Source organism: Salvelinus sp. IW2-2015, linkage group LG15 (genome assembly GCF_002910315.2).
Source record: "Salvelinus sp. IW2-2015 linkage group LG15, ASM291031v2, whole genome shotgun sequence".
In the NCBI taxonomy this organism is placed as follows: Eukaryota; Metazoa; Chordata; class Actinopteri; order Salmoniformes; family Salmonidae; genus Salvelinus; species Salvelinus sp. IW2-2015.
In genome coordinates, this window is record NC_036855.1 from 3,435,620 (window position 1) to 3,456,439 (window position 20,820).

The 20,820-nt window shown below is 44.1% G+C and overlaps 1 protein-coding gene across 1 annotated transcript in view; it reads right to left on the reverse strand.

The window, feature by feature from the left end:
* Positions 1-20,820, reverse strand: part of LOC111974661 (glutamate receptor ionotropic, delta-2-like) — a 741,584-nt gene that overhangs the window by 241,481 nt on the left and 479,283 nt on the right. Inside the window, 2 exon segments of the mRNA XM_024002565.2 lie at positions 8,722-8,836; positions 14,948-15,109. Coding sequence (XP_023858333.1) covers positions 8,722-8,836; positions 14,948-15,109 — 277 coding nt within the window.

Consider the following 20,820-nt stretch of genomic DNA (forward strand, 5'->3'; position numbering starts at 1 on the left):
GAAAGGAGAGGAAGGAGAGAGGGAGAGGTCGAGAGAGAGAGGGGGGGAAATAGAAAGTGAGTGATAATAACATGCGTACAGTATGTGTGTGGCTCAGTGTGGATAATGAATTGAAAGAAAGGCAGGCAGCAGATTATAGCCCTGCACAGCTCCAGGTCAGTTCTGTGTCAATTACCTCTGTGTCATTACTGGAACAGCCGTTCTGTGCCTGGGCATAATTTAAGAACAAGGCCCGGTTTAAAAAGTCCATCAGTGGAGTTGAAGAGATATGAAAGGGTTTGTGATTATAGTGTGTGGGAGGAATGCGATTGATAACTAGCCCTTCTCTGGGGTGTAGGTCCCGTGTGGCTCAGTTGGTAGAGCATGGTGCTTGCAGCATGTGGGTTTGATTCCCATGTGGGACTGGTCTGGATGAAATTCTTTGCTCTCACTACTATTCTAGATAAGAGTGTCTGCAAATACAACATACTATTTGTTTGAGGTGTATTTCTCGTGTTTGTTTATCTTATTGCGAGGTCGCTTGTGAGCAAGCCTTTCATTGTATTTGTGTACATATGACTTCAACCTTGAGGGAACCTCGGGCCAGTTTGCTGAAACAAAATGGACAGCTGTGAATTAAAAGCTGAATGAAGATTAGGTTTACATGTTAATAAAGACATTTCCAGAACTTTGTCTTGTTATCGTTATCTGGACATAGGTACCCACTAAACATAAATATAAGTTGTGCCAAAATAGCTGAAATTAATTGGTTACATTTACCCACATACACGCCTTGACAACACGAACATAGGAACATGCAATGTGCATAGAAATTACCACACACAAAGACGTATCTCTGGAGCCAAGAAATAATGGGCTAGGTGAGTGCCTTTGAGTGAGGGGATCAGCTATGTGATAACCTCAAAGCCTGTTTAAAACTATCATTTAGATCTCATGGATGGTCAGTCCTTGCATCCATAGCTCAGTCTATTTGAGAGAGGTTACATTTCTCCAGCCTCATCCCTCAGCTGTTAACCAACACAGTGGCGGGGTGGCGCTTTATTGTTTGAATTGCCCCCCCCCCCCCCCCCCCCCTGCAATTTATTGAGTTGTTGATGTTTATCTTTAAATTGAAGTGCAGTATGATGACCTGCAACTCTTAGTCTCTGCTTTTCTCAATTGGTTCATTACAAATGTAAAATATCAAATATTTAGTAGACGCCGCAGCAATGCTCTCCCTCATCAGATGTTCTGGTACATACTGTACAGTGCTTATCATAGCTGTATAACAAGTATTTAATTCCCTCAAAAGGAGTTATATTATTATATTAAGAAATCAGAGTTAATGTAATTACTTTGTAGTTAAATATTAATTTCATCTTTGGAGGCACGGTGCGTTATGTTTGTGTCTCAGGCCATTATCTCTAATGAGATCTGACAATCTAATTTGTAATCTACAGCAGGCCCCTCTGGAAGTTTAGGATTCGTCAGGGGTGTGTGTGTGTGTGTCTGTGTGTGTCTGTGGGCCATGGTCAAAATGTGTGCACTATATAGGAAGTAGGGTGGAATTTGGGACAACCCTTAACCCCTGCACCTCACCCTCAGATTTGCTGACACTCCAAAATGAAACATACTATAGGCAGGCCCAGAGTATATTGATGGTGCTACAATATAATCTAGACGTATAATCTAGACATGTATTAACATATCAAAGTCACACTTTGTTTCAGAGTACTTGTAGTACACTTGGTGTAGAGAATACCATCCTCATATTGAGTCGCCCCACAACACAACAGGTGCACCTGGCACCTACAAACATACCCCATTCAAAGGCACTTAAATATTTTGTCTTTCCCATTCACCCCCCGAATGGTACACATACACAATCCATATCTCAATTGTCTCAAGGCTTAAATTCCTTCTTCAACCTGTCTCTTCTCCTTCATCTACACTGATTGAAGTGGATTTAACAAGTGAAATCAACAAGGGATCATAGCTTTCACCTGGATTCACCTGGTCAGTCTATGTCATGGAAAGAGCAGGTGTTTATAATGTTTTGTACACTCAGTTTATAACTGTAGCATGTTAGCTAGCGATTTTTTTTCACTGGGTTAGTAAAAACAGAGCAAAAATAGGTAGGATGTGGGAAACTGGACTCTGTGGGTACCACAACTGGAAAATCTGGTCGGGACAGATGTTTTTGGGAATAAACGGGGAGGGCCTACAACTGGTCGGTGCAACTACAACCACCAGCAACATACACTGATAGCAAAACATTCTGTGCCAGAATCTGTTCTGCTGGTAGTGCTGCAGTTTCTGGACCCACATTGCCCCTTGTGGTATGGGTTCAAACCTCGCCTGCGTCTTCATATCTATATTTTCTATTTTCCCCTCATTTGAATTCCATACTGTCACTTGTCCACTCAAGCTTAACATTGTTGTCATCTATCACGCACCAGGTGTCCTTGGAGAGTTCCTCAATGAGCTTGACACCTTGAAAAGCTCATTTCACGACGATGGCTCACCACTCATCGTACTGGGCGATTTTAACCTCCCGACGATTGATTTCAATTAATTTCTTTCCTCCTTTGACCTCACCCTTTCCCAGTCACCTCCCACTCACAAGGCAGGCAATACGCTTGACCTCATCTTCACTAGAGGCTGTTAGCGTTCTAATCTAACTGCAACCCCCTATATATCTCTGATCTCCCCCAACCCTACCCACTCAGCCTCTACCCAGATGGTCATGCGCCGCCGCAATCTTCGCTCACTCTCTCTCTCTCCCTCTACTCTCTCCTCTTCTATCATATCCTCTCTTCCATCTGCTATCCTCCCTTTCTGCGTCCTTTGACTCTCACTGTCCTGTTTCCTCCCGGTCGGCCCGACCTTCCCCTCCTGCTCCGTGGCTGAGTTACTCACTGCGTGCTAACAGAACAGGGTTGCGGGCATATGAGCGGAAATGGAGGAAAACGACGTTTACTGTATATTCCTTCCACTCCATCCTCTCTACCTTCTCTTCCTCTATATTTGTTGCTAAAGATGCTTTCTATCACTCTAAATTTCAAACTTCTGCATCCAACCCTGGGAAACTATTCTCAACTTTATCCTCCATCCTTAATACTCCACCTCTTCCCTCTCGCTCCTCCCTCTCTGCAGATGACTTTGTCAACCACCAGGTGACATGCAGAGGGTCTGTGTTTGCACCACGTACTCTCACTACTGGTGTCCCACAGGGCTCGGTTCTAGGCCCTCTCCTCTTCTCTCTATACACCAAGTCACTCAGCTCTGTCATATCCTCACATGGTCTCTCCTATCATTGCTATGCGGATAACACTCAATTACTTTTCTCCTTTCCCCCTTCTGACACGCAGGTGGCGACACGCATCTCTGAATGCCTGGCAGATATCTCTGCTTGGATGTCAGCCCACCACCTCAAGCTCAACCTCGACAAGACAGAGCTGATCTTCCTCCCAGGGAAGGCATGCCCGCTCAAAGACCTCCCCATCACGGTTGACAACTCCACAGTGTCACCTCCCTGAGTGCAAAGAAGCTGAACGAGAACCTGAACAACACCCTATCGTTCTCTGCAAACATAAAGCAGTCACTTGCTCCTGCAGGTTCACTGGTCGTAGAGTATGACCTTTCCTCACACAGGAAGTGGCACAAGTTCTAATCCAGGCACTTGTCATCTCCCGTCTAGACTACTCTCTGTTGGCTGGGCTCCACACTTTGCCATCAATTCCCTGCAACTTATCCAGAATGCAGCAGAAGAACGGTATACAATCTTCCTATTTTCTCCCATGTCACCCCACTCTTCCGCACACTCCACTGGATTCCAGTCGAAGATCTCATCATCTTCAAGACCCTGGTGCTTGCCTACAGAGCAGCAAGGGGAACTGCACCATCTTACCTTCAGGCTATGTTCAAACCCTACATCCCAACCCAAGCACTCTGTTCTGCCAACTCTGGTCGCTCCCAGTCAAAGCTCTTTCCTGTCCTGGCATCCCAATGGTGGAACAAGCGTCTTAAATTGTAATTTTTATTTAATTTCTCATTTTCTCTCAGTTCTCATTTACAACTGCAACCTGGCCAAGATAAAGCAAAGCAGTTCGACAAAAACAACAACACAGAGTTACACATGGGATAAACAAACGTACAGTCAATAACACAATAGAAAAATATATGTACAGTGTGTGCAAATGTAGTAAGATTACGGAGGTAAGGCAATAAAAAGGCCATAGTGGCGAAATAATTACAATTTAGCATTTACACCGGAGTGATAGATGTGCAGAAGATGATGTGCAAGTAGAGATACTGGTGTGCAAAAGAGCCCAAAAAATGAATAACAATATGGGGATGAGGTAGTTGGGTGGGCTATTTATACAGATGAGCTGTGTACAGGTGCAGTGATCGGTAAGCTGCTCTGACATCTGATGCTAAAAGTTAGTGAGGGAGATATAAGTCTCCAACTTCAGTGACTTTTTTTCCAATTCGTTCCAGTCATTGGCAGCAGAGAACTGGAAGGAAATGCGGCCAAAGTAGGAGTTGGCTTTGGGGATGACCAGTGAAATATATCTGCTGGAGCGTGTGCTACGGGTGGGTGCTGCTATGGTGTCCAGTGAGCTGAGATAAGGCAGGGCTTTACCTTGCAAAGACTTATAGATGACCTGGAGCCAGTGGGTTTGGCAATGAATATGTAGTGAGGACCAGCCAACGAGAGCATACAGGTCGCAGTGGTGGGTAGTATATGGGGCTTTGGTGACAAAACAGATGGATCACTACACCCAATTTGCTGAGTAGTGTTGGAGGCTACTTTGTAAATGACATCGCCGAAGTCAAGGATCGCTAGGATAGTTCGTTTTACGAAGGTATGTTTGGCAGCATGAGTGAAGGAGGCTTTGTTGCGAAATAGGAAGCCGACTAGATTTCATTTTGCATTGGAGATGCTTAATGTGAGTCTGGAAGGAGAGTTTACAGTCTAACCAAACACTTAGGTATTTGTAGTTGTCCATATATTCTAAGTCAGAACCGTCCAGAGTAGTGATGCTAGTCGGACGGGCGGGTGCGGGCAGCAATCGGTTGAAGAGCATGCATTTAGTTTTACTAGCATTTAAGAGCAGTTGGAGGCCAGAGAAGGAGTGTTGTATGGCATTGAAACTCGTTTGGAGGTTTGTTAACACAGTGTCCAAAGAGGGGCCAGATGTATGCAGAATGGTGTCGTCTGCGTGGAGGTGGATCAGAGAATCACAAGCAGCAAGAGCGACATCTTTGATATACAGAGAGAAAAGAGTCGGCCCGAGAATTGAACCCTGTGGCACCCACATAGAGAATTCCAGAGGTCCGGAGAACAGGCCCTCCAATTTAACACACTGAACTCTATCTGAGAAGTAGTTGGTGAAACAGGCGAGGCAGTCATTTGAGAAACCAAGGCTATCGAGTCTGCCGATAAGAATGCAGTGATTGACAGAGTCAAAAGCCTTGACCAGGTCGATGATGACGGCTGCACAGTACTGTCTGTTATCGATGCCGGTTATGATATCGTTTAGGACCTTGAGCGTGGCTGAGGTGCACCCATGACCAACTCGGAAACCAGATTACATAGTGGGGAAGGTACGGTGGTATTCGAAAAGGTCGGTGATCTGTTTGTTAACTTGGCTTTCTAAGACCTTAGAAAGGCAGGGCAGGATGGATATAGGTCTGTAACAGTTTGAGTCTAGAGTGTCTCCCCTTTGAAGAGGGGGATGACCGCGGCAGCTTTCCAATCTTTAGGAATCTCAGACGATATGAAAGAGAGGTTGAACAGGCTAGTAATAGGGGTTGCAACAATTCCGGCGGATAATTTTAGAAAGAGAGGGTCCAGATTGTCGAGCCCAGCTGATTTGTCGGGGACCAGATTTTGCAGCTCTTTCAGAACAGAGAAGCGGGGGGGCTTGGAAAAGTTGCTGCGGGGGGTGCAGAGCTGTTGGCCGGGGTAGGGGTAGCCAGGTGGAAAACATGGCCAGCCGTTGAAAACTGCTTATTTATAATTCTCGATTATCATAGATCTATCGGTGGTGACAGTGTTTCCTCGCCTCAGTGCAGTGGGCAACTGGAAGGAGGTGCTCTTACTTTACAGTGTCCCAAAACGTTTTGGAGTTAATGCTACAGGATGCAAATTTCTGTTTGAAAAAGCTAGCCTTTGCTTTCCTAACTGACTGTTTATATTGGTCCCTGACATCCCTGAAAAGTTGCATATCACGGGGGCTATTCGATGCTAATGCAGTACGCCACAGGATGTTTTTGTCCTGGTCAAGGGCAGTCAAGTCTGGAGTGAACCAAGGGCTATATCTGTTCTACATTTTTTTGAATGGGGCATGCTTATTTAAGATGGTGAGGAAAGTTTTTTTTAAACAACCTGGCATCCTATACTGACAGGATGAGGTCTATATCCTTCCAGGATACCCGGGCCAGGTCGATTAGAAAGGCCTGCTCGGTTGAAGAGAGAGAGAGGGAGCGTTTGACAGTGATGAGGGGTGGTCGTTCGACCGCCGACCCATTACGGACGCAGGCAATGAGGCAGTGATCGCTGAGATCCTGGTTGAAGACAGCAGAGGTGTATTTAGAGGGCAAGTTGGTCAGGATGATATCTATGAGGGTGCCCATGTTTACGGATTTAGGGTTGTACCTGGTAGGTTCCTTGATAATTTGTGTGACATTTAGAGCATCTAGCTTAGATTGTAGGACGGCCGGGGTGTTAAGCATGTCCCAGTTTAGGTCACCTAACAGTACAAACTCTGAAGCTAGATGGGGGGCAATCATTTCACATATGGTGTCCAGGGCACAGCTGGGGGCTGAGGGGGGTCTATAACAGGCAGCAACAGTGAGAGACTTGTTTCTGGAAAGGTGGATTTTTAAAAGTAGAAGCTCGAACGGTTTGGGCACTGACCTCGATAGTATGACAGAGCTCTGCAGGCTATCTCTGCAGTAGATTGCAACAGCGCCCCCTTTCGCAGTGCTATCTTGACAGAAATTGTTGTAGTTCTGTAAATTTCTGAATTTTTGGTGGCCTTCCTAAGTCAGGATTCAGACACAGCTTGTACATCAGGTTTGGCGGAGTGTGCTACAGCAGTGAATAAGACAAACTTAGGGAGGAGGATTCTGATGTTAACATGCATGAAACCAAGTCTTTTAGGGTTACAGAAGTCAACGAATGAGAGCGCCTGGGGAATAGGTGTAGTACTGGGGGCTACAGGGCCTGGGTTAACCTCTACATCACCAGAGGAACAGAGGAGGAATAGGATAAGGGTACGGCTAATGGCTATAAGAACTGGTCGTCTAGTGCATTGGGAACAGAGAATACAAGGAGCAGATTTCTGCGCGTGGTAGAATAGATTCAGGGCATAATATACAGACAAGGATATGGTAGGATGTGAGTACAGTGGAGATAAACCTAGGCATTGAGGGATGATGAGAGAGGTTGCATCTCTGGAGGCACCAGTTAAGCCAGGTGAGGTCTCTGCATGTGTGGGGGGTGGGACAAAAGAGAGAATGCCAAGAGTGTGCAAAGCTGTCATCAAGGAAAAGGGTGGCTACTTTGAAGAATCTCAAATATAAAATATATTTAGATTTGTTTAACACTTTTTTGGTTACTACATGATTCCATATGTGTTATTTTNAGGGTGGCTACTTTGAAGAATCTCAAATATAAAATATATTTAGATTTGTTTAACACTTTTTTGGTTACTACATGATTCCATATGTGTTATTTTATCGTTTTGATGTCTTCACTATTATTCTACAATGTAGAAAATAGTAAAATAAAACCTTGAATGAGTAGAAGTGTCCAAACATTTGACTGGTACTGTATATGAGAAGAACTGGGAAAATAATATAGTTCTCTAGGTAACACTTAATAATTAGATGTACACTTATTTACAATGACAGCCTACCAGGCAACCAGGTTAACTGCCTTGTTCAGGGTGAGAATGACAGATTCTAACCTTATCAGCTCAGGGATTTGATCCAGCAACTTTTCAGTTACTGGTTCAACGCTCTAACCACTAGGCTACCTGCCACCCCAAACATTGCAGTATTTCTACCAAACATACTTTGTATAGAACATTGTTCTAAAGGTTATTTAGCTATTTCGTGTCACTGTGGCAGCCAAACCTGCCTGCTTGCGTGAAACACAGTGCTCCATCCTCGAGACAGCACGTAAGTCAGACCTACAGAGACAGCGCACCAGTCACCTGTACGGAATACATATTGGGAACTTCTTCATTCCTCCTTCTCAGACCTCACCTAGTCTCAAAACTCAAGTCTCACCCCTCCTCTTCAATCCTCACCCTTCAACCTCTTTCATAAGGTCACCACGCAAGGTCAGATAACCCCCCCTCACCGCAATATTTATTATTTATTTCATAATCTTTTGAAAACAGCTAACTTCTAGCAATTCTACACATTTTGTCATTGGGCAGAGATTTTTTTTTGCAGATTTATAGCCAATCTCAGAGAAAATGTTGCTGTTTTCTAAACATCAAGCAGCACGCTGTGGAGAATAGTCAACAACAACAATAACAACAGGAATAGGAACAAGATTGTTTTAATAATAATAATAATAACATAGCTGCATGGCATTTAGTAGATGCTTTTATCTAAAGCGAATTACAGTCATGCGTGCATCATTGTTTTGTATGGTGACCCCAGTGGGAATCTAACCCAAGATCATTTGATCAAGAATAACGTTGTGTTCTTTTACCTTACTGACACCCCTGCCCCTGTCCTCGCCATAATTGGTCCCCAGGATCTCAAAGTAGATGTTGGGGTTGGTTCCGTTGTCTGTAAACTCCAGGAAGCCAGTCAGACCACTCACTCCAGACTGTAAGGCACAGCACAAACACAAACACAAAGTCAGAGGGTTTTTAGAAAATCCTGCTGAGATTAAAACAATTCCTCATGAGACTGAGACTGTACTAATATGGACACCGTACAAGAGTGATTAGTAAGGTCAAAGAAACTACCAAAGAAGTCTTCCCAGAAAAGTCATAAAACATTGAAAATGGTTTTAATAAAAGGTCTCGTCACTCCGGACAATGTCTGCTATTTCATGGGCCCATTGGAAAAAAAATGTGATAGATAGTAAGACATCTTCAACCCTCCAGCCTAGACACTGTGAAGTGATTACCTGGTTTGATCCAGTTGTAGGATATTAATTTGAGCCAGTTTGCTACAGCAGGAAATGTGAATTATTATGTGGATTATAATTCATGGACATTTTTGTAGGGGTTGATACATTTTGCATGAGAACAAATCTAGTCTGAAATTTCAAAGTGAAAATTACAAACTTCAGAGGTCTTTTTAAACCTCAAATACAATACAGTTTTAAAGTTTTAAAACGTTTTTAATTTCCTGAATTTCATTCTCCGGCAGCTCTCCTGCAACAGGGTGATCAAATGAATATCCTACACTTGTAAGTGTGGGGCTTTTTCAAGAGAAATCCTCTCGCTTTGATATTTCCGTTGATGTGTACAGAGGCTATGAATCAAGTAATTCTATGCCTCGCTCCCCTCACACCCCTTTCATAATTCAGCCTGCATTAAACCTGCACTGATGGCAGCTCCGTCTGCAGCGCTGCGTTCGAGAGCATGACAGCCCCAACCAACAACGTGCCCGCCCGCATTGGGAAACATATTTATTCATCTACATGCAGCCTGTTACATTAAAGTCATGATAATAATCGCCTGTTGTTAATTTACTCTTAATGTGTTCTTCTTTTGCTAAATGAGAGCAGGCTTAAACATAAAGAGTGATCGGCTGCCACGAACAAAGCACCACACCATGAGTAGCCTTTCATCTCCCCAAAGCACCACACCATGAGTAGCCTTTCATCTCCCCAAAGCACCACACCATGAGTTAGCCTTTCATCTCCCCAAAGCACCACACCATAGTAGCCCCTTTCATCTCCCCAAAAGCCCACACCATGAGTAGCTTTCATCTCCCCAAAGCACCACACCATGAGTAGCCTTTCATCTCCCCAAAAGCACCACCACCATGAGTAGCCTTTCACTCCCCAAAAGCATCACACCATGAGTAGCCTTTCATCTCCCCAAAGCACCACACATGAGTAGCCTTTCAACTCCCCAAAGCACCACACCATGAGAGCCTTTCACTCCCCCAAAGCACCACCACCATGAGTAGCCTTTCATCTCCCCAAAAGCACCACACCATGAGTAGCCTTTCATCTCCCCCAAAGCACCACACCATGAGTAGCCTTCATCTCCAAAGCACCACACCATGAGTAGCCTTTCATCTCCCCAAAGCACACACCATGAGTAGCCTTTCATCTCCCCAAAGCCACACCATGAGTAGCCTTTCATCTCCCCAAAGCATCACACCATGAGTAGCCTTCATCTCCCCAAAGCACCACACCATGAGTAGCCTTTCATCTCCCCAAAGCATCACACCATGAGTAGCCTTTCATCTCCCCAAAGCATCACACCATGAGTAGCCTTTCATCTCCCCAAAGCACCACACCATGAGTAGCCTTTCATCTCCCCAAAGCACCACACCATGAGTAGCCTTTCATCTCCCCAAAACGCACCACACCATGAGTAGCCTCTTCATCTCCCCAAAGCACCACACCATGAGTAGCCTTTCATCTCCCCAAAGCACCCACCATGAGTAGCCTTTCATCTCCCCAAAGCACCACACCAGAGTAGCCTTTCATCTCCCCAAAGCACCACACCATGAGTAGCCTTCACTCCCCAAAGCACCACACCATGAGTAGCCTTTCATCTCCCCAAAGCACACACACCATGAGTAGCCTTTCATCTCCCCAAAGCACCACACCATGAGTAGCCTTTCATCTCCCCAAAGCCCACACCATGAGTAGCCTTTCATCTCCCCAAAGCACCACACCATGAGTAGCCTTCATCTCCCAAAGCACCACACCATGAGTAGCCTTATCATCTCCCAAAGCTCTCAACATCACAAACGAGTGCAGAGACCCCCACCCACCCTTTCCAAATTGTAGGTCTAATTAACACAAAGACAATCGTTGTAAATGTATTGCACCCAATACTGCGCTGACAGGATTAATTAGCTGTCCAATTAGGAGAGCTGAGCAGCAAGCTCACCCTAACACATGAATTGAAAAGCCAATAAACAGTCCGTCCCCTAAATGAAGCCGTAGAACAGTGGACCAATGAGGATACCCTGGGGAATGTAATATGGCCCATTACATGGCTGGTTTACAGTAATAACAAGGCCCACATCACCACTTATTCAACACCAGCAGCAGGTGCAGGAAGAGAACACCTCACACATACAACCAGTCTCAGGACTGGTGGAGAGGGACTGAATCATTGGGACTCGACCTTTGTTGGCTCACCTTCCCTTCGGCAGGGCCGGTGTCACTTTCATGACGCTCATGTGGCTCACGGCAGAGGACAGGGTGTGAGAATGCCACTGTGTGTGTGTGTGTGGTGTGTGTGTGTGTGTGTGTGTGTGTGTGTGGTGTTGTGTGTGTTGTGTGTGTGTTGTGTGTGTGTGTGAGTGTGAGTGTGAGTGTGTGTGTGTGTGTGTGTGTGTGGTGTGTGTGTGTGTGTGTGTGTGTGTGCAGACACGTGTCGGACAGGTACAGTACACTCCCCAGGAGCTACGGCCACAGGGATGGAGAAGGTTTAACATCACGTCCTGTCCTGCACTAACATAGCAGCTCTGGAGAGCACGATGTCACCTCAACACAACAACAACGCCAACCAAAACACCAGCACTTTATTCAATGCCTAAGACAGTGTCCCTAATTTCCATACTCATTCAAAGGTCCCCTTGGAGATAAAAAGTGGGGGCAGATATAGATGACGTCCACCCATGAAGGCGCATCCCTTGTCGTCATAATATCACTTGAAGGGCTATCCCTTGTCTGTCATAATATCACTTGAAGGCTATCCCTTGTCTGTCATATATCACTTGAAGGGCAATCCCTTGTCTGTCAAATACACTTGAAGGCTATCCCTTGTCTGTCATAATATCACTTGAAGGGCTATCCCTTGTCTGTCATAATATCACTTGAAGGGCTATCCTTGTCTTCATAATATCACTTGAACTATCCTTGTCGCATAAATCACTGAAGGCTATCCCTTGTCTGTCATAATATCACTTGAAGGCATCCTTGTCTGTCATAATATCACTTGAAGGGCTATCCCTTGTCTGTCATAATATCACTTGAGAAGGGCTATCCCTTGTCGTCATAATATCACTTGAAGGGCTATCCCTTGTCTGTCATAATATCACTTGAAGGGCTATCCCTTGTCTGTCATAATATCACTGAAGGGCTATCCCTTGTCTTCATAATATCACTTGAAGGGCTATCCCTTGTCTGTCATAATATCACTTGAAGGCTATCCCTGTCTGTCATAATATCACTTGAAGGGCTATCCCCTTGTCTTCATAAGATCACTTGAAGGCTATCCCTTGTCTCATAATATCACTGAGGCTATCCCTGCTGTCATAATAATCACTGAAGGGCTATCCCTTGTCTGTCATAATATCACTGAAGGGCTATCCCTTGTCTGTCAATAATATCACTTGAAGGGCTATCCCTTGTCTGTCATAATATCACTGAAGGGCTATCCCTTGTCTGTCATAATATCACTTGTTTTCACATCATACAGTGGCCTGCAAAAGTATTCACCCCCTTGCATTTTTCCTATTTGTTGCCTTATAACTCGCGAATTAAAATGTATTTTTGGGGGGTTTGTATCATTTGATTTAACTCAACATGCCTAGCACTTGAAGATGCAAAATATTTTTTGTGTGTGAAACAAACAAAGAAATAATACAAAAAACTGAAAAAACTTGAGCGTGCATAACTATTCACCCCCAAAATTCAATACTTTTGTAGTAATTACAGCTGCCAAGTCTCTCTGGCGGTATGTCGCTATAAGCTTGGCATATCTAGCCACTGGATGTTTGCCATTCTGCCAAGACAAAACTGCTCCAGGCTCCTTCAAGTTGGATGGGTTCCGCTGGTGTACAGCAATATTTAAGTCATAAATCAAATTCAAATCAAATCAAATTTTATTAGTCACATACACATGGTTAGCAGATGTTAATGCGAGTGTAGCGAAATGCTTTGTGCTTCTAGTCCGACAATGCAGTAATAACAACAAGTAATCTACCAACAATTCCCACAACTACTACCTTATACACCACAACAAGTGTAAAGGAAAAGAATATGTACATAAAGATATATGAATGAGGTGGTGGTACAGAACGGCATAGGCAAGATGCAGTAGATGGTATAGAGTACGTATATACATATGAGATGAGTACTGTAGGGTATGTAAACATAAAGGTGGCATAGTTTAAAGTGGCTAGTGGTACATGTATTACATAAGGATGGCAAGATGCAGTAGATGATATAGAGTACAGTATATACATATGAGATGGGTAATGTAGGTATGTAAACATATATTAAGTGGCATCACATACCACAGATGTTCAATTGGAATGAGGTCTAGGCCATTCCAAGACATTTAAATGTTTCCCCTTAAACCACTCAAGTGTTGCTTGAGCAGCATGCTTAGGGTCATTCCCCTACTGGAAGGGAACCTCAGTCCCAGTCTAAAATCTATGGAAGACTGAAACAGGTTTCCCTCAAGAATTTCCCTGCATTTAGTGCCCTCCATCATTTCTTCAATTCTGACCAGTTCTCAGTCCCTGCGATGAAAAATATCCCCACAGCATGATGCTGCCACCACCATGCTTCACTGTGTAGGGTGGTGTCCTCGGGTGATGAGAGGTGTTGGGTTTGCGCCAGACATTGCGTTTCCTTGATGGACAAAAAGCTACATTTTAGTCTCATCTTACCAGAGTACCTTCTTCCATATGTTTGGGGAGTCTCCCACATGCCTTTTGCGAAACACCAAACTTGTTTGCTTATTTCTTTATTTAAGCAATGGCTTTTTTTCTGGCCACTCTTCCATGAAGCCCAGCCCGTAAAGCCCAGTGTAAAGTAGTCCTATGGACAGATACTCCAATATCCGCTGTGGAGCTTTGCAGCTCCTTCAGGGTTTCTTTGGTCTCTTTGTTGCCTCTCGATTAATGCCCTCCTTGTCTGGCCGTGAGATTTGGTGCGGCCCTCTCTTGGCAGGTTTGTTGTGTGCCATATTCTTCCCATTTTTAATAATGGATTTAATGGTGCTCCGGGATGTTCAAAGTTTCAGAATATTTTTTATAACCCAACTCATGATCTGTACTTCTCCACAACTTTGTCCCTGACCTGTTTGGCGAGCTCCTTGGTCTTCATGGTGCTGCTTGCTTGGTGGTGCCCCTTGCTTAGTGGTGTTGCAGATGCTGGGGCCTTTCAGAACTGACATCATGTGACAGATCATGTGACACTTGATCTGATTGCACATAGGTGGACTTTATAGGTGGACTTTATTTAACTAATAATGTGACTTCCGAAGGTAATTGGTTGCACCAGATCTTATTTAGGGGCTTTCTAGAAAAGTACATTTTTTCATTTCACTTCACCAATTTGGATTATTTTGTGTATGTCCATTACATGAAATCCAAATAAAAATCAATTTCAATTACAGGTTGTAATGCAACAAAATAGGAAAAACCTCAAGGGGGATGAATACATTTGCAAGGCACTGTAGTCTGCATCCCAAATAACATCCTATCTCCTATATAGCATACTACTTTCAACCAAAACCATATGGGCCCTTATCACAAGTAGTGCACTATATAGGTCATAGGGTTCAATTTGGGACGCAGACGTTTTCAAGGACTGGGACACCATGTGGGTGCAATTATTACCAGGTAGAACAGAAAACCAGCAGTACTCCGGACCTGCAGGCTCGGATTTGAATATCCTTGGTCTATAACCTGGTCTGGTAGTCAGGAGAAACTCCTGTCTCTAAGAATAACCCCCTATATGGACCTTTATCTCTTTATCTTAACCCTCTATATGGACCAGTACCTTTTTGACGTTGTCCAGCATAGGCCGTCCTCCTTGCCAGGGCTTAGAGTTCTTGCGGATACAGGTGAGGCTGGCCATGCTGTGCCACTTCCTGTCCTCCAGCTTCCTGTGGAAAGTGTTGGCCAATAGCAGCACTGTGTCGTAGACGTAGCGGTTGGTGATCTGGGGAAAGAGGGAGGGAGGGAGGAAGTAGAGGGTGAGACAACAGAAGGGAAGCAGAAGGGGAGGGTGAGACAAAACATGAAAGAGGTAAAGAGGGAGAAAGGAAGAAAACAGACCAAAAAAGGAGGGAGAAGTTAACAGTGTAACAAAAGAAAAAGTGGAAGATGGTCAACAGTAGTACACTACATAAGGAATAGGGTGCCATTTGAGATGCAGACAAAGTCTGCTCTGCACCCTGCTGATAGCTGCTCTGCTCTGCACCCTGTTGAAAGCTGCTCTGCTCTGCTCTCTGTTGAAAGCTGCTCTGCTCTGCACCCTGTTGAAAGCTGCTCTGCTCTGCACCCTGTTGAAAGCTGCTCTGCTCTACACCCTGCTGAAAGCTGCTCTTCGTCTGCACCCTGCTGAAAGCTGCTCTGCTCTACACCTTCCTGAAAGCTGCTCTGCCCTGCACTCCTGAAAGCTGCTCTCTCTGCACCCTGCTGAAAGCTGCTCTGCTCTACACCCTGCTGAAAGCTGCTCTGCTCTGCACCCTGCTGAAAGCTGCTCTGCTCTACACCCTGTTGAAAGCTGCTTTGCACCCTGCTGAATGCTGCTGAGATGGCTGGCAGTGAAACATGCAGTGATCATAAGGAGTAGGCTGGCATCATTTGAAAGAAAATTGATACGCGCACTCGTGTCATTTCATCAGTTCTTTGATCATTGGTAAAGAAGCAACACCTAACACCTGTGATTTGTAGCTACATCTCTGAAGTCCTCTCTACAAACACCCACTCCAACTACTGTTTGCATTACACATCCAGGCTGCTCCCAGTTCCCGGTTAAGGAAGAGGCCCTGGAAGTATTAAAACAGCTTTATCTCTGTAGCTTTGTCTAGGTTCACCCTTTAAAAGCTCCACAACACAAATCACACCACGCGCATCTTTTTAACACTAGAATCGCTTGGCCTTTCAGCATATAAGTACCCACTAGAGAACATTACCAAGCGTTCCCTTTAGCATATGCATCAGATGAAGGGTTGGGGTAAATGCGGAAGACACATTTCAGTTGAAGGCATTCAGTTGTACAACTGGCTAGGTATCCCCCTTTCCATTTCCCTTCCCATATCAACCCGCAAGGTGCGCAAACATACTTAAATAAATGCTTGATAAATAGTGTATGAACTATTGTAAAGGACTCATTGCATGCAGAAATATTTATGGGAATATATCAATAAAAATGACAACAATAGTTATTTGTTTAGAGTCAAACATATGTTTTGTATAATTCTACAAAGTCCTAGAAAAAACACAGGCCTATAGCCAATTTTAGTTTCCCTTACAATAAAAACATTACAGTGTATTCCATTTGATCAACTAAACGTGTAGATTCGATTACTAATAGAGTTATAGTAATTAATCAAGTCTAGTTACGGCTTCTTTTGACAAAGTAGAAACAAAATAGATTGCAATAATAATATATCCTGCCAGGTGTGCAGGTGAAACGATGTGCTGTATTACTGAACGAAAGCACCAGTGCATGAACAATTGTAAAGGATTAATTGCATAAATAAATAGTCATGGAAATATTTTCATAACAAGATATAAAAACAGTTGACTGCATCTGATACTGTTTTGTGCCTTTAAACATGAATTAATCGCGTCTTCTCTTTATGCTTGGGGTCCACATTCAGCACACAGATTCGGAGCTTTGTTTGAGCAAGCCCCCACAAACAAATCGGTTGCAATGCACACAGTATTCATGGGCCTTGTTTCGTTTGCACCTGCCAACTTGACATTGTGTGGGATTTTCCCCGAGTGGGAGCTGTGGTGCATGGAGAAGAGGAAGCGCAGGACCTGCTTCCATGGCGGCCTGCTTGGCGGATCACGAACCTCACATACCAGATCCAGTGGGATGCATTGTGCTGACGATGCAAACACTCTTATTTATTATACATCTGTACACTGTGAGTGTTGCTTTACCAATCTCCATCACTGATGTGGAGTACAGCTCCGCTGGTATGTTGTTCTGCGCAGAGGGTGGCAGCTCCCGCCTTTGTTTGTTCACTGTTCCTAGCAGGCTAGTCTACTTTGCAATTAACTTGTCAGCCAGGGAATTTGATGTGAAGAAGTTGTCCTTGGTCACATTTCTGCCTTTGCACATGTAAGGCTCCACGAGTCTCAAAACCAGACAGTTGCTCACCCGCTTGCCCGGTTTCATCTTTCCCCAGATATGGAAAGCCATTGAGCAAGTACTTGGTTTCGACATCTGCGGCTAACCAAAACATAACTGAAGTCGCATGCACCATTATCAGTTTCTATCTGGTTTCTAGGGCCCATTCATCCATATATGACAAATTAGCTTATTTACATTTTATGTTTATTATGTTACTAGTGTTTGCTTAGTAGCCAGAGCTATGCTACGGCGTGAGTGGTCCTGTGCTGAATGCATGGACAGCATGTGAGTGGTCCTGTGCTGAATGCATGGACAGCACGTGAGTGGTCATGTGCTGAATGCATGGACAGCACGTGAGTGGTTATGTGCTGAATGCATGGACAGCACGTGAGTGGTCATGTGCTGAATGCATGGACAGCATGTGAGTGGTCCTGTGCCTGAATGCATGAACAGCACGTGAGTGGTCATGTGCTGAATGCATGGACAGCACGTGAGTGGTCATGTGCTGAATGCATGGACAGCATGTGAGTGGTCCTGTGCTGAATGCATGAAACAGCACGTGAGTGGTCATGTGGCTGATTGCATGGACAGCATGTGAGTGGTCCTGTGCTGAATGCATGGACAGCATGTGAGTGGTCCTGTGCTGAATGCATGGACAGCACGTGAGTGGTCATGTGCTGATTGCATGGACAGCACGTGAGTGGTCATGTGCTGAATGCATGAACAGCACGTGAGTGGTTAGGTGCTGAATGATGGACAGCACGTGAAGTGGTCATGTGCTGAATGCATGGACAGCATGTGAGTGGTCATGTGCTGATTGCATGGACAGCACGGATATTCTTGGAAAAAGTAACATTTAGAATAAGAGTTGCACCTCTTGAATTTTGAGAGTTATTTGACGAAGGTAAGTGTAATATAAACTGCAGAATATGCTCTTTCTGATACTATATAGAAATCACAATGTTTTACCTGCATGTGACTCTGAAGGAGGATTTAAGAAAGCGATGCTCCTTTCCCTGCATCTGTCAATTGCAAGATGTGCCCATCTCTTCGTGTACAATTTGACAACTGATAGGCCTAATATTGTCACTCATCAGATTATTGTCAATTTGATCTGGTCTATAGGCTAACTCTTATTATGTGTGTAATTCGTGTTGGTATAGTTTAGGTGTAGTTTAGGTGTAGTTTTGGTATAATTCCAGTGTAGTTTTGGTATAGTTTAGGTGTAGTTTTGGTATAATTCCAGTGTAGTTTTGGTATAGTTTAGGTGTAGTTTAGGTGTAGTTCTGGTATAATCCCAGTGTAGTTTTGGTATAGTTTAGGTGTAGTTTCAGTGGGCCAGCTGTGCAGGCTGTGCAGGCTGACTGGCATTGTTTGTTTCCTGCTCACCAACTTGGATAAAGTCAAGGATGTGTTTTGCACTATTCTAAAGGCTTACTGCAACACATAGCATGTTCTCGTTTCCCTTTACAATACATTGGATTAGTAATAGAGTTACTGTCAATAAAACAGTACCATAACAGCATATTTTTACAAAGTAAAAGGCAGAAGACAATAGTATCAACCTGCTAGGCACACGGTCAAATGATTAACAGGAGCGCCAATGCTGATGAATAGGCATAACACAAACTCATCATTACACTATTGTTGTTCTAAATTAAATCAACCTCTTCACCCTCATCATTCAGTTACGCCTAATTTAAATTTGATTGTGAAGTAACTTGCACAATTATCGCTCATTCCATCCATTTGTCATTCAGTGGGCTGGCATCTTTTGCTTCGCTGGATAGAGTCAAGGATATTTTTAGAATTATTCTAAAGACCTACTGCCACATGTAGCATGTTTTCGTTTCCCTTACAATACATTTGATTAGTAATAGAGTTATAGTAAACAAAACAGTCCCATAACAGCTTCTTTTTACAAAGTAAAACATTAAAGAGAATGGTATCAACCCCGAAGGCTTGCGGTCAAATTATTTTCTGCTGATTAAATAGGCATAACACAAACTCATCATTACACTATTGTCTTTCTAAATTAAATCAACCTCTTCACCCTCCTTATCATTCAGTTAGCCCTAATTTAAATTACATTGTGAAGTAAGGTGCACAATTATCACCCATCCATTCTTTGTCATTCTTTCAGTGAGGAGAGAAAGTCTCATTAAAAAAACTGTTAAAGAGGCACAAAATCCTTTTCTGTTTGTGATATCAAAATGTTGACGAATGTAAATAAAATACAAACATTTTGGAAAAGTCAGGGAACGAGCAGGACATAGTTTTTTTGGGGGGCTGATTTTTTAAATTGACCAAATCAAACAACAGTGGCAGTTGGGTTACGGAGCCCAGAGCTGCATCCCAAATGGCATCCTATTCCCTATATAGTGCACTATTCTTGAGGGCCATAGTCAAAATAGTGCACTATAAAGGGAATACGGTGCCATTTAATTTGGGCCACAGCCAGAGGCAGGAGGGGGGAGACAGAGAACAGTTAATTCGGGCCCTGATCGATGGCACTGTGATTTAGCACGAGCGTTGTCTCCGTTTGAATGGCAGTGTAATAAATAGAGTGGCCATTACGTGTGCCGTTGTTTATTAACCTGCAACGCTCGGGCACACTTGTCACAATATCGAGTGCCGTGTTCCAGCACCCACTGTCCTAACCGGGGATGTGGAACGAGCATGGCATCCCCCTGACACAGGCTTTTATAGTCGGGAGGTCACCCATGCATCAAATCAAGTTGAATCAAATTGTATTTGTCACATGCGCCGAATACAACAAGTGTAGACGTTACCATGACATGCTTACTTACTAGCCCTTTCCCAACAATGCAGTTAAAAAGTAATAAAACAATAAAAAAACACAAAATAACAATAACGAGGTTATATACAAGTAGTACCGGTACCGAGTCAGTGTACTGGGGTACAAGAGGTGATTCATTGAGGTAATATGTATATGTAGGGTTTGGTTAGGTGATTAATTGAAGTACTATGTACCAGTACATGTAGTTAGGGGGTGAAAAGCAGAAAGTCCAGGTAGCCTGGACTTTGGGGTAGACACTGTTCAGGAGCCTTTTGGTCCCAGACTTGGTTCTCCGGTATCACTTGCCGTGCTGTAGCAGAGAGAAAAGACTGTGACTTGGGTGGCTAACCATTTTTAGGGCCTTCCTATGACATCGCCTGGTATAGAGGTCCTGGATGACAGGGCGCTCGGCCCCAGTGATGTTCTGGGCCATACGCACCACCCTCTGTAGAGCCTTGAGGTCAGATGCTGAGCAGTTGCCATACCAAGCGGTGATGCAACCAGTCAAGACGCTCTCAATGGTGCAGCTGTAGAACATTTTGAGGATCTCAGGACCCATGCTAAATCCTTTCAGCCTCCTGAGGGGGAAGAGGCGTTGCCGTGCCCTCTTCACAACTGGGTTGGTGTGTTTGGGAAATGATAGGTTAATAATGATGTGGACACCGAAGAACTTAAAGCACTCAACCATCTCCACTACAACCCCATCAATGTGAATGGGGGCATGCTCAGCCCTCCATTTCCTGTAGTCCACAATCAGCTC